At 29.8% G+C, this 14095-nt stretch overlaps 2 protein-coding genes across 2 annotated transcripts; one reads left to right on the top strand and one right to left on the bottom strand.

Annotated features, from left to right (window-relative positions):
* The first annotated feature begins 284 nt into the window (after positions 1 to 284).
* On the top strand, positions 285 to 4273 carry LOC107464013 (WAT1-related protein At1g68170). Its single transcript, XM_016082911.3, has 7 exons — positions 285 to 482; positions 696 to 758; positions 906 to 1022; positions 1368 to 1608; positions 2376 to 2534; positions 2665 to 2816; positions 3973 to 4273. Exons 1-7 carry the CDS (start codon positions 289 to 291, stop codon positions 4271 to 4273), a joined length of 1227 nt encoding a protein of 408 aa, XP_015938397.1. The 5' UTR covers positions 285 to 288.
* A 3640-nt stretch (positions 4274 to 7913) lies between these two features.
* Positions 7914 to 9384, bottom strand: LOC107464014 (F-box/kelch-repeat protein At1g80440). The gene has a single exon (XM_016082912.3). It carries the CDS (start codon positions 9107 to 9109, stop codon positions 8030 to 8032), a length of 1080 nt encoding a protein of 359 aa, XP_015938398.1. The 5' UTR covers positions 9110 to 9384; the 3' UTR covers positions 7914 to 8029.
* Positions 9385 to 14095: the final 4711 nt, after the last annotated feature.

The raw sequence follows: 14095 nt of genomic DNA, 5'->3' as shown, positions 1-14095 counted from the left end.
TATATAATATATAGATACTTGTCCATAGTCATTGCCAAAGGAATCTCAATCCAAATTTTCTAATACATATTATTGTTGCAAATTCAGAATATTCTGTGACTCCTATATAGTTTCAAGAGAGGTTGTCTTCTTGTCACTGCAGAAGATCAACAAGCAATTCAAAGAACAAATTGAAACTATTAACACTGATCAAAATAATAATAATATATATTCTTATGCACATCATCATGCTCATAATAATGACTTTATAAAGTACATAATTCACATCTAACATTATTAGCAATAATAATGGGAAATATTAGTAATGTTATAAATGGGCTTAAGCCTGCAATTGGGATGATAATTGTTCAAGTTGCTTATGCTGGTCTTAGTGTTTTATACAAATTGGTTGTAGAAGATGGTATGAACATGAGTGTCCTCATTGCCTATAGAACCCTATTTGCAACATCTTTTGTTGTTCCTCTTGCATTCTTCATGGAAAGGTGATTATATATCTTTTCTTCTTTTTTATTTTTAATTATGAATAATTAATTAAAACTTTGTAGTATTATCTATCACATGAATGAAAGTGTGTAATTCACGTTACAAACTCTCACATTCTCACTATGTGACATATAATAAAATGACTACATAAAAATATAATTCTTTTTTATTATATTTATATTAATGTCATAAAAAAAAATGCAATGAAACAGGAAGAGCAAGCCAAAAATTACACCAGATGTTCTCTTCCAATCATTCCTTTGTGGATTATTTGGGTAAGTTGGTATTAGTGATCTTAATTTTGTTTTTATATAGTATTTAACTTTAAAAAAAAGGAGAATTTCAAAAATGCCAGGAAAAAATTAGAAAAAATATTATTAAAAGAAGAATTTATTTTGATGACTCCATAAAACAAAATCTAGGGTAACTTTACAACAAAATCTGTATGTGAGGGCAGTGGCATTTGCATCAGCAACATATGCTTCAACCATGACCAACCTTATTCCTGGTGTGACCTTCATCCTAGCCCTCTGTTTTGGGTAAGTCCATAATTTCCAATAATCACTTTTTTCGAGTTCGAATTTAATTTTAATGCACTAAAAGTATAAAACGTTTACTTGGTTGTCCATTTGCATTCATTCATGTCCATTCACAACGTAAATATAAAAAATAGTTATTTTTATTAATATGACATTACATAATTGAATATATGTGTAAAATTGATTTACACTGAGAGTGCATGAAATTTATATTTTTTTTATTAAATAAGTACATGATTTATGAAAATGAATAAATTAATTAAATTTTTGTGCATTAATTCCCAATGTAGGTCTATTCTATAACTAAGTTTTTCATGCAACTACTGCTTTAATTAATTTTGTCAGATTAGAAAGGTTGAAGATTAGAACATTAACAGGGAAGGCTAAGGTTATTGGCACTCTAATGGGGATTGGTGGAGTCATGATCATCACATTCTATAAGACCAAAGAGATTCACATTTGGCCTACACATCATGTCAATATGATCAAGCACAACCAATCACACATTTCTCCTACTAATCAAGTTTTGGGCTCTGCTTTTGGTTTTGGAAATTGTTTATGCTATTCTATGTGGTTGATCCTTCAGGTTTTCTTTAATTTCTTCACTCATATGTATACTCTAATTTTCATAATATAAACGTTGTTCATCATATGTATTATAAAAGGGTAAAGTACTAAATTAGCCTCTACGTTTGGACGTAATTTTGTTTTGGTCCTTAAAGTTTAAAGTGTCCTATTTGAATCCAAAAAAATTTTATTTAGCTTTAATTTAGTCTCACTGTGAGGTCAAAGATAAATAATTAACGAAATGTCATACATAACAGTAATATAAGAACAAAGTCGATAATTTGAAAAATAAATATAAGTTCTAGAGGCACAAAATCAACCGTTGATGTACTAATACATTTATTTATCATTTTTCTTATAACTAAAATGAAATATTTTCTATAAAACTAAAAAAAATGTTAAATACATGTATTGATGCATCCACGGTTGATTTTGTGCCTCTAGAGCTTATACTTATTCTCTAAATTATCGACCTTGTTCTTATACTGCATTTGGTTAATTATTTATCTTTGACCTCATGGTGAGACTAAACTAAAACTAAATGAAACTTTTTTGCATTCAATTAAGACACTTTAAACTTTAAGGACCAAAACAGGATTACGCCCAAACGTAAGGGGCTAATTTAATACTTTATCCTATTATAAAATTAAATTTGATATAATCTCAACTAAATCTTTAAAGTTATTGGTCTGATTTTCAAACTTTTCTGTTTATTCCAGTTTAATTTTCAAACAAGGATAAGATATTTGTGCATACACTGTGATATTATTTTTATTTTTATTATAGGCTAAGATGAGTGAAAAATTCCCCTGGCAATATTCAAGTGCAGCATTGGTGTCAGCAATGGCATGTATTCAAGTAATCATATTTGCACTTTGCATGGAAAGAAATTGGAATCAATGGAAGCTTGGTTGGAATATCAAACTCCTCAGTGTAGCTTATACGGTATAGTTGTTGAAATAACAAAACTTTATTCATGGGTTGTTACTAATTAACATGTTTAATTTATTTTTTAGATAATTAAGGGTTAATAATATTAAATTGTTTATTTAATATATATGAATTTGTGTATCAGGGAATAGTGGCATCTGGAATAGCTTTGGTTCTGATTTCATGGTGTGTGAGATTAAGAGGTCCACTTTATGCTTCTACTTTCAACCCTCTTTCTCTTGTCATAGTTACCATTGCAGCCTCTTTAATTTTGGATGAAAGACTCTATGTGGGAAGGTACACATCTTATTTAATTTGCTCTTAATTATTAAATACAAAAATATTTATCATGATAAAATATGTATACTACCCTCATCTTCTCTTCTAGTTAAATATTTTGTTTTATCAATTTAAGAAGTTTATTTAATTCAAAATATTTAATTATATGCATTATCGATATAGAAAATTTTGTTTTTACAAATATACATAAATATATTACTATACATTAGTCACAACATAAAGGATAAAGTACCAAATTAGTCTTTAAAATTTAAAGTGTTTTATTTGAATCCAAAAAAGTTTTATTTAGCTTCAATGCAGTTCCACCGTAAAATCAAAGTTAAATAATTAACGAAATATCCTACATAACAACAGTACAAGAATAAGGTCGATAATTTGAAAAATAAGTACAAGCTCAAGTGGTATAAAATCAACCGTAAATGCATCAATATATTTATTTATCATTTTTCTTACAATTTAAATGAAATATTTTTTATAAAACTAAGAAAAATGATAAATAAATGTATTGATGCATCCACGGTTGATTTTGTGCCTCTAGAGCTTGTATTTGTTCTCCAAATTATCGATCTTATTCTTGTACTAGGGTCATGTAAGATATTTTATTAATTATTTAATTTTGATCTCACGGTGGGATTACATTGAAACTAAACGAAATTTTTTTGAATTCAAATAAGACATTTTAAACCTTAATAACTAAAACAGAATTACACCCAAACGTATAAGAGACAAATTTAGTACTTTATCGGAACATAAAAGTTTTTACAAGTATATACATTTAATTAGATGACCATATTAATATGTGAAGATTTAATTTTCATGCATTGGAATGAGTAAAAAAATTTTACAATCCAATCGTATTTTATCTAGTAAACAAAATAAATAATTTTTAAATTTATTTTTCTTAAAAAATTTATATATATATATATATATAATTAGATGATGTTATTGTATAAAATTAAATTTAAAATATAATATAATTGAATGGACGGTATTAAATGATTTGCCCCATCAATATATAAAGTTATAAACACTATAAATTTCCAACTAAAGATAAATTTTATTTCCATCTATTTTTTATTTGTCATGTCCAATCATTAGCACAATAATGTACTAAATGATTCCCTTTTTTTTTCCCCTCCTTAATAACGTATAGCATAATAGGCTCAATATTAGTAGTGTTGGGGCTATACACTGTCTTGTGGGGTAAAGGCAAAGAATATGAGAACATGGCAAAGGAGAAGCTTACAAAAGTAGTCTCAACCAATGGCCAAACATTGAAGATTATTATCACAACAAATAATCATAGTGATAATAATATTAATAATAATGGAATTGACATGAAGTTATCAAGAGAAGGACAACAACAAAATGGAGTTAAAGATTGTTCAAGTAACAAAGGAAATGAAGGAAAGGTAACCCCATTGAACAATGAGGACTCAAAACCTAGTACCTAGTTCTCATTCATCTCTTTCTTCTTCTTCTTTCATTTTTTTATTTATTTTTTGTTTCAAAGAATGGCAGTGTAAAATGTTTATTAACATCTCTGTTGATTGAGATTTGAATTGTAATTTGCCACATAATGTGAGGGAGTTTTTAGAGGTTATTTTAATTTTGTTTCCAACTTTTTTCTTATTCCATTTTTCTAATACTTTTAAAAATTTTCCCTAACTAAATGGGATAGCTGGTTCGAAGTATAAAAATTTTTTTCATATCAAAGGTGTAGAAAACTCTCAACATACATAAGGAATGATAAATTTATTGGCAAATTATACTTTTTGGCTTTTTATTATTATTATTTAGTTTGTTTTTATTTGATTTTCATTTATCAAAAGGAAAAAGTAAAATGTTTCGTAAATACTACATGAACAACTAATGTGTATAACTACCTATATAGTTATTTTAGAGTTGTGTTATTTGTGTAATTTAGTATATTTCAAAACCATCTTAAACTATATTATTATACATAAAAAATTATTATTATTATTATTATTATTATTATTATTATTATTATTATTATTATTTTGGTATCAAATTGTACATGAAAGAATTGTTCGTGTAGTATTTGTGAAAAAAATTTTAATATGTTCTCATTCCATCTGTATTTTTTAATATTTTTTTACGACACTTTTTAATTTGATAGATAAATAATTAATTCGTCACAGAATATATCTATATTTAAGGATTTGTGGTTATAAATTTTTTTTAATATTGAAATGGGACTAAAAACCCAGAAGAAATTGTGGTTATAATTTGTTACCTTTGTAAAAGTTAGAAACAAAAACTAAACTGGAAAAAAGATTTGTATATTATTAAGTGTCTTCAAGTTGTCTATTCAAATTGTATAGAATGATACAATATAAAAGGATATTTATAGGTACTAAGAGAATCGTAATAATAAAGACGTAATCTCCTATAATAAATATTCAGATATACTAAATAATACTAATTGATCATAATTATATTCTAACAGCAACATAAACTCGATTTTTTTTTTATAAACAATGAAGTCTACAATTTTGGTTTCTTTATCTCTCAACTCAAAATTCAAATGTTCATGTCCAATTTCTTCTACCGTGGATGTCCAATTTTATAGTAATTGGGCTCCACTTTCTATTCTAAGTTAGAAAATTCCACCATACCGGAAAAAAAAAGAGATTCTCTAATAACCCAGGAGTGTGATTAAACAAAAATAACACAACCACCCAAAAAAAAAAACACATTTTCCCTTAATGAAATATCGAGAGATTGATTCTCACCTTGAGCCATAAATAAATTATAAACTCTAAACCAATTATTCTATCCATAGAGATGCTTAAAAGTCAATAAAAGATTAGTCACTATATTAATTTGAGATAGATGCTAAACCATCCAACAAAAAATAATGATATTATACCGAAAATCTATGACCATTCATTAATTTCAGCAAAATATAATATTACAATACGATTCTCATGGATGCTTCCAAATAAAAGAATTTTGTCTAGAACGTAGAAGCGGCTTCATCTTGACAAATGTGTCATTGTAAATTCTAGACATACATGACTCTCATATTTGTCTTTGCACATGCCATGACTATGAAATCCATGTTGCGGAAAAAACGTTGCATTATTATTAATTACGATCATGTATTTAATTCCTATTTAAGTAAAACTTGTTCAATACGATAACAAAGCCCAAGTGACATTAATTTTTAAGTATATATTCATTTTCATCCTCTAAAAAAAATTTATACTGGACACTTTAATCTCGAACTAAAATTAATTATTCAATTGGTCTCTAATAATTAATTCTGTCAATTACTTAGGTTCTTTACTCCATTAATTCTAACGGAAGACAAAATAGTCCCTAACAACTCTAACAGGGGACAAAATGATCTTTGATCTTTTCTGTTCGCAAACGACACTATTCTCTCCCAATTTTCATCATATCTCACATAACACTAACAGTCTAACACTGTAACTTCAAACTACACAATGCACACTCTATAATTTAATGTTCACAAGAAAAAAATCCTCAACTTGTTCTCAACCAATTCATACTCAGGAAACTAATGTCTATGTCTCTCAACTAGTTGTCGTCTTCGATGTATCCCATGAATCTAGACAGCAAGCATGATTTGTTAAGACTCGTCGTCGTCGTTGCCATCTCTCTCCTTCTCTGCCCTAACATCTCCATAACTACATTGTCCACCACTCCGATCGCTTCCTTCAACTTCTTCTCCTAACCAATATTCATTAATCGCTTCAATTTTCATATGAGTGGCAACGGCGACATTGCCTGTTGTAATAGCTTGGATGCGAGGTCGAAGTTGTTTGCCAATTTGGACTCTGAGAAAGAAAGAATGAAGCACTCGGTGTCTATTTTAAATGAGAATTTGCATATGATGTCGAAGGAGAATCTTCTCATGATGTCCTAATGTCCAACAATCTATATTGCTTACCGGAGAGTGGACAAAGGCGTGCCCTTGGAGTAATTGTGGAACTTGGTCTTAAAAATGTCGTGAACATTGTCAGGATTGGAGGTGATGTTATCAAAGACGTGGAAGTGGATGCTTTTGGTGGGTGAAGTGTAGATGAGGTGGATATAACAGTCACAAAGATTTAGGAAGTGTGTGGTCCATGACATATTGAGATAGATGCGACACGTGTGACAATTACACCATGACTTAATCTTGGAGCTAAAGAGGAGGAAGGAAAAGATGGAAAAGAAGACTGTGAAGGTGAAGAAGGAGAGTATGAATCTTAGGGTTATGCAATATATGATAAAAGTTGGGGAAGAATAGTGTCGTTTTCGAATAAGGGGATCAAAGATCATTTTGTCTCTTGTTAGAGTTGTCAGTGATCATTTTGTCCCATGTTAGAATTTTCAGGGACCATTTTGTCTTCCGTTAGAGTTGACGGAACCAAAGACCTAAGTAACTGACGAAATTAATTATTATAAACCAATCGAGTAATTAATTTTAGTTGGAGACTAAAATGTCTGATTTAAAATTCTTTGAGAACCAAAATGGATATATACTCTTAATTTTTAAAAAGTTCACACCCTTTGTAGGGAATAACTTGATTGGCACGTTAATGTGGATCATTCATTGGTTAACATATGCTCTAAGTTACTTGAATGAAAGGTATCCATTAACAAATTCGAAAACTACTTTAATTTGATTGCTCACTTCGACAGAGACTAAAGCTAGGACATTCGTTTTTGTTGCACAGCGATCAGTGTTAATAAAAATAATATCAATAATGATAACAGTTTAATATCAATATTTAGTAACTTACAGGGAGGAACTTAGAAGTTAGAACTGAGTAGTAATTAATTATTAACATAACAAAATGTTGATTGATTCAGGTTGAGTTGAAAGCAATAAAATTGAAATTGGGCTAGAACTGGTTCCCACTTAGTAGAAAAATGATACTAGTGACTTTGGCAGAAACCCAAATAAAGAAAAAGGAGATTTAACGAGACAAGAAAAAGTGACTTGTCTCCACTGAAAGTGAAATCCAATCAGAGATAAAAAGAACACTCAAGATTATGCCAAATTCGTAACACTAATCTATTAACCGATTCATCCAATAAAAAAGGGCAAATTAAAAAGAAAAAAAAAACAAAATTCTCTCTCATATTCACATAGGAAAGCATCTATACACTATATATATTTTCTGTAAATATAGAAAAGAAAAAAGAAGACAAAAAGCAAAAAGTAAAATCTCTTAAATCTCCAAAACACAACCTGTTTGGACATGCCCCCTGAATTTTTCTGGGGTTTCAACCTTTCTCCAATTACAACTCTTCAAATCAAACACGAAACTTTCATGCGCCTCTCCGTGACCGTTGGATCCAATCACCACGGCACATCCATCCAACGCTCCAACGTACGCCACGTTCCGTATCTCCACCGGCACCTTCCCCATCTTCTGCCACGTGCCACCCTGCCTCGATTTTATCTCCTCGCCGCAACACATGATCACTCTCCCGTCCACATCACCACCGTCCGTCGAGTTTCTCGGACACGTGGCGCAATCCAAAAACTCCTCCATCACTGGACCCCACTGCCACGTGGCAACGTCAAAAACCTCCGCGCTCCTTTCAAACACACCCTGCGTTTCCGTCCGATAACCACCGATGACAGCCAGTCGCCCGTGGCGGAACAAGGCCGTGCACTCGTCGCGCTCCGCCGCCATGTCGGGCAGGGATATCCACTTATCCTCTGCCACGTCATACGCCAGCGCGGATCGCAGTGCATTTTTCTCGTCGTCGTGTCCACCGGCGACGAATACCATTCGCCGCGAGTCTGACACGCATGCAAAGAGCATGCGGGACCCACCAGGCATGTGAGTCCCCCGGCGCCACTTCGCGGTAATGAAGTTATAAATCAAAACGGAATCAGAAGCCTTCCATGTATTTGGGTCTAACCCGCCCAATAGGATAAGCTCCGACCCAACGCTAGCGACCCGACAAAACATGGGTAGCCCGGATTCAAACTCCGGTGGAGGAGGCAACTCGCTCCAGTTACCGGTTACCGGTTCGAACACGCTGAGACGGTAAACTGGGTTATATAATCGCTTTGATGAACCGGATCCGGGTTCATTATCCGGGTCACATCGTGCTTGAACCATCACGATGAGCTTCTGTGAGATGCCGGTGCGCCGGCGTTGACGGCGAAACTCCGGCGACTCAACCTCCTCTTTCCAGTTTTTGCAAACCGATGCCACCGTTGGGAATTGTTGGTATGAGACCCGAATCAAACAGTCTCGGGCCAAGTCTTCGGGCAAACCGGAAATAAGTTCCATGATTGAATCAAAAGGTGGGAAGAAAACGAGTTGATGAAGTTTTTGGATGAATTAGCGAATACCCATTAATTGAAACCGGGGAAATAGAGGATATTTAAGTTCAAGATTGGAACTTGGTTAAAGGAAGAAAAGTTTGTGATTCACTTGTGAAGGACGAAATGATAAGAGAGAGAAGAAGAAGAAGAGGGTTGTGTTATGTGAAGTGAATGGGATTGAAATAGTTTTTTAAAGTTGAGATTTTTTTTTTCTTTGGTTGTGACGTTGAGTGATTAAAGAGAGGGATGAGCCTTTGGGATTTATAGAGGGTCGCACATGGCATGGACGTGGTTATTGATAAGCTTTGAGTGGAAAAAGCTAAGAAGTGTTCTAGAAGGATTTGAGGACCAAGCCAAAACAGTTTGAAAGAGACAAGTAAGTATGAAGGAGAAAGGAATTATTATTGAGAACTATGAATTGTCTATCCCATGCTAGCTGTTTTATAAGAAAGGTTTAGATATCTGGATATGATCAATTAATTAAGTACAATATTTTTGTATATATAATATTTTATATCTTTTTATTGAGTTTAATTTTATATACAGACAATATAAAAAAAATTATACGATTATTCAATTAAATATGTATTTAGATAATTTAGTAGTATATTTAAAAATTAGTTAATTTTATTGATATGATAATATACGATTAATTGTTTACATAAAAAAATTATATTGACTGTATGAGAAAATTTATTTTATATTTTTTAATAGAATAATTATAAATAAATTTGCAGACTAAAATAAATAGATTTTTGTAAATATAAAATATAATTATGAAAACATAATTTATGAGCTTGACCCTTTACTGTTTTCTTAATTTCTTTTGCATCTAGATTTGTTCCGATTTGGACAGTCCAGAATGTTGTTTGGGACTATTTATCATTTGCCTAATTCGGTTACATATGATCTAGAAGCTGTACATGTACATCTGTGCAATTAATTAACTATTAAGAGTGTGCGATAAAATCTAAGCTAAAATTGTAAGTTTCTTATATGTAGTATTAAAAGTGCGGTACAAAATTAAATTTAATCAATGAGCTGAGTTTTACTTTTTTTTTTTTTTGAATATAAAAGGTAATTCTGTTTTACCACCTCAATATATATATGAAAATGATGATAATTGAAACTGAAGATACTCCATATAAGAAATTAATCAACTAATTAATATGGCAAAATTTAAATTGTGGAATCTCACACAGTGATTGGTTAGCCATGGGATATGATCGTATGAGTTTCATTGTTGCGCATCGCATAATTAATTATTTACGTTGGACTTATCCAAAACATCATTTGTTCCGTTTTTTATTTTTTTTTTTATTTTTTTTCCGAAGATCATCTTATTCTACACGCAAAAGAAAAGTTATTGTCTTTTTTTTATTATTATTAAAATCAAATTAATTCCAAGTTATGTTGAGTGAATATATTTTATATAAAATATTGTATTGACATATATTTGATCTATTTCATCATCTTATTTGTCTAAGTAATGAATAGTAAATAAAGAAGAGAGCAAAAATATTCTTAGCATAATTCATAAAGCTAAGGAATAGTATCGACCACATATGGGGATGGATCCATGATCATAGATGTATGATCTATCCTTGAATGGGATTGGGACGTGAAGGAGCGTTAGAAATTCAAGATTCCATGTGTCGTTTTGCCAACACCTAATTGGCTCTGATGTGATGGCAATGGGTCCCAATTTCAACGGTGATTTTCATAATCGTGTGGCTCCCACACTCTTCAAAGATCATCACCCTCTTCTTCTAAGTTCTAAGCACCACCTCTTTTTGCTAAACCTTCTAGAACCTTTTCAGTTTTCAAATTAAAGTAGTATTTAAAAAAAGAGAGAGACTAAAGTAGCGTTTGGTACAAGATAAAAATTGAAAGATTGAGATTAAGAGATAAAGATTTAGAGATGGAGATTAAAATAAATTTTAGTATTTTGTTTGGTGCAAAGTGGGAGATAGAAATTGAAATAAGAATAAAGCTCTAATTTAATTTGTACAAAGAGTAAAATTGAAATGAATGTATTTTAGGTATAAAATGTTATTTAAAGTTTTAGTCTCAGTCTCTAAAAATTTCAGTTTCCTGTGTCTTCACTTTTTGGAGGTACTGAAATTCTGAAAAATTTAAAAGACAAAGACAGAAATTTTAGTATCGGTCTCAGAACCAACAAATATGATACTGAGTCTTAGTCTTTCAATCTCTGTCCTAGTACTTTAAAACAAACGCTACCTAAGAGACTAAAGTTGAGATACTGAAATTAAAAGAGAGAGACTGAAATAAGTCTTAATATTATATTTAGTATAAACGTATATAAAATTGAGTTATGTCTTAATATCTTATTTAGTTTAAAATAAATAAAAAGACTTAAATAAATAAAATTACTAAAATACTCTCACTAATTAAAAAAATTAAAAAGAACCTTACCTAGTTTTCAGTCGTTCTCCTTTTCATCGAATCTCAATAATCACACCGCTTATTCCTCTCTTTTCTTCGCTTCACTATAGATTCTACTATTTATCGCCGATTTCAATGACTTTTGCCTCCGTTAACAATTATTATACCCCTTATTCCATTATTCACCATCAATTTTACTCCCCCTCCCCCCACACACAAACCGCCATTCTCCATCGCGGCGGCACACTCTTTTTTGCATTCTGTCGTCGTCGCCCAGCACCCACGCCTCTATCTCTTGTATTTCGTCACCGTCACCCAGCACCTATCGACAATTCTTCTTTCTGTGCTGTTGTCTCCTCCTTCTTCTTTCTTCTATTTTTTTCTCTTCTCTCTCTATTTTGATTTTGAGATATATTTGATATTATTGTTGTTGGTATTATTATTTTGGTTTTGATATTGTGTTGATATTATTGTTATTGGTAATGATGGATGCAAGGAAGAGTGATGGCTAAGATAGTAGGAATGAGAGATAGGATGGAATTGGGAGGTGAGAGATGATGGTCCTCGCATCGGCGGCGATAGGCAGAAGTGGTTGTTGAAGAATTAAACAAAGGTAAACTTGAAACTAATAATTTAGGATAAAGATATTTTAGAAAAAAATTATATGTTAAAGTTTTAGTCTCCATTCCTAAAAATATCAGTCTTATATATCCTCAATTTTTAGAAGTATTTAAATATTAAAATTTTAGTATCAATCTTTACACCAACAAATATAATATTGAGTTTCAATTCTCTAATTTTTGTCTCGATACTTAAAAAGTAAACGCTATCTAAAAATATCAATATTTTTTTTATAAATACCAGGAAGTTTTTTGTGTATTAGGGTTTTATGATTATTCATTTATTCCCCACCACAAAATGTCATCCATACACGTACACATTACCATTAATGATCTATATATGCATCTCTTTTACCTTGACGACATATTTTTATGGATAAGAAATATTTATTATTATTATTATTTTATTATTATTATTATTATATTTAAAATTTTGAATTGTATTAAATATATTTTTTAAGATTAAATTTTTAAAAAATTTAAAACTAATTCAGCAAAAATAACAACTTTTAAAACAAGTAAATCAGACATAATTGTCATGTATTATTATTAAATCAGTTTTAAACTCTTTAAAAATTTAGATGCAAATAAAAAATTGTAGAGATAAAATTAAAACACAATAAAATTTAAAGATATTTTAAAAATTTTTAATAAATTTTATAAACAAAATATATATTTTTCCTAAGTGTATAATAAATAAAATGGAAAAATGAGGGAAAAAGAAATTAATAAAGATAGTATAGTTTGGTTAGAGAGGGACAGTGGTATACTGAAAAAGTGAAAATGCTCCAATAGAAACCAATTATTCTTATTCTTGTTCTTCTAATAAAATTTTTATCTTGAAGGAAAAAAATTCAATGTAAGTTACATTCATCAATCATCAATTTGAAATTAGAAGAATATAATATTCTATATGTAAAGATACATTGTTCGAAATATTGCCTAATTGTAGAAGAACTAAATAACTACAAATTTACCTCTTTAATTAATGCTTAGCTAATTAAATTTTATTAATATTATGAATCATAATAATATTATAAATCCTCTACATAATGATTTTGACTTACGTAGCTTATCTTCCAATGATTATACACAACTTCTAATACTTTACGCATCAAAACATGCGTGTAATAATAAAAAATTACAATTGACTTCCCACAAAATTAAACAAAATAATAAATAAATAAATATATAGACTTTAAATTTTGCATCACATGCCAAGTTGCAGATTCATAGTTACGAAGAATAAGAACATTATCATTTAGAGTCCGTTTGGAAAGTAGTAGAAGTTATTTTTTTTTATTTTTAAATTATAAAAAGTCATAATTTATGTGTTTAGCATTATTTTAAAAAAAGTTTTTAATTTTTTAAAAAGTTAATTTACAGTTATTTAAAAAGTAAAAATATATGACTTCTTACTTTTGGAGAAGTCTTTCTACCACTTACTTAAAAAAAATTAATTTTAAAACAAAAAAAATCGGATTTGGCTCCTCTGAAGTTGTTTATTTACTTTAGAGAGAAAAGTAACATAGTCTAAGACATTAATAACATAAATAATTTTGATCATCTTAAATAAATAAATAATAAATAAATACATTAAAAGAACCTTGAAAATCGTGCAAGCAGCAGCTTTCAAGACCGCGTGATTTTTTCTTTTTATTTCATTTTTTTTCTATTTTATTTAATTATTTATTTCTTTTTTTCAATCAAAAAATTATTTTTTGTTCTATTTTTTCACAATATTTAATTCTCTTTTTATGTTTTATTATCATATGCTTCCATGATATTGTTGTTATTTTGGTTATCTTCTTTTTTTTATTTTTGTCTTTTATAATTTACATTTAAAATTTTGTCATGAAAGAAAATAATGGTGATCACTAGTAATTTTTCATCTTTTTTTAATCCTGAATAATTTTTTGAAAAAT

The sequence above is a fragment of the Arachis duranensis genome, chromosome 9, assembly GCF_000817695.3.
Source record: "Arachis duranensis cultivar V14167 chromosome 9, aradu.V14167.gnm2.J7QH, whole genome shotgun sequence".
In the NCBI taxonomy this organism is placed as follows: domain Eukaryota; kingdom Viridiplantae; phylum Streptophyta; class Magnoliopsida; order Fabales; family Fabaceae; genus Arachis; species Arachis duranensis.
Note: the sequence above shows the minus strand (reverse complement) of the source record. Positions and strands in the feature narration are given on the sequence as shown.

Excerpts from the sequence above, each read along its gene's own strand:
- LOC107464014 (XM_016082912.3), bottom strand. The coding sequence starts at position 9,109 with ATGGAACTTATTTCCGGTTTGCCCGAAGACTTGGCCCGAGACTGTTTG.
- LOC107464013 (XM_016082911.3), top strand. The coding sequence starts at position 289 with ATGGGAAATATTAGTAATGTTATAAATGGGCTTAAGCCTGCAATTGGG. Across the intron at positions 483-695 it reads CTTGCATTCTTCATGGAAAG|GAAGAGCAAGCCAAAAATTA; the intron begins GTGATTATATAT and ends GCAATGAAACAG. Across the intron at positions 1,023-1,367 it reads ATCCTAGCCCTCTGTTTTGG|ATTAGAAAGGTTGAAGATTA; the intron begins GTAAGTCCATAA and ends TAATTTTGTCAG.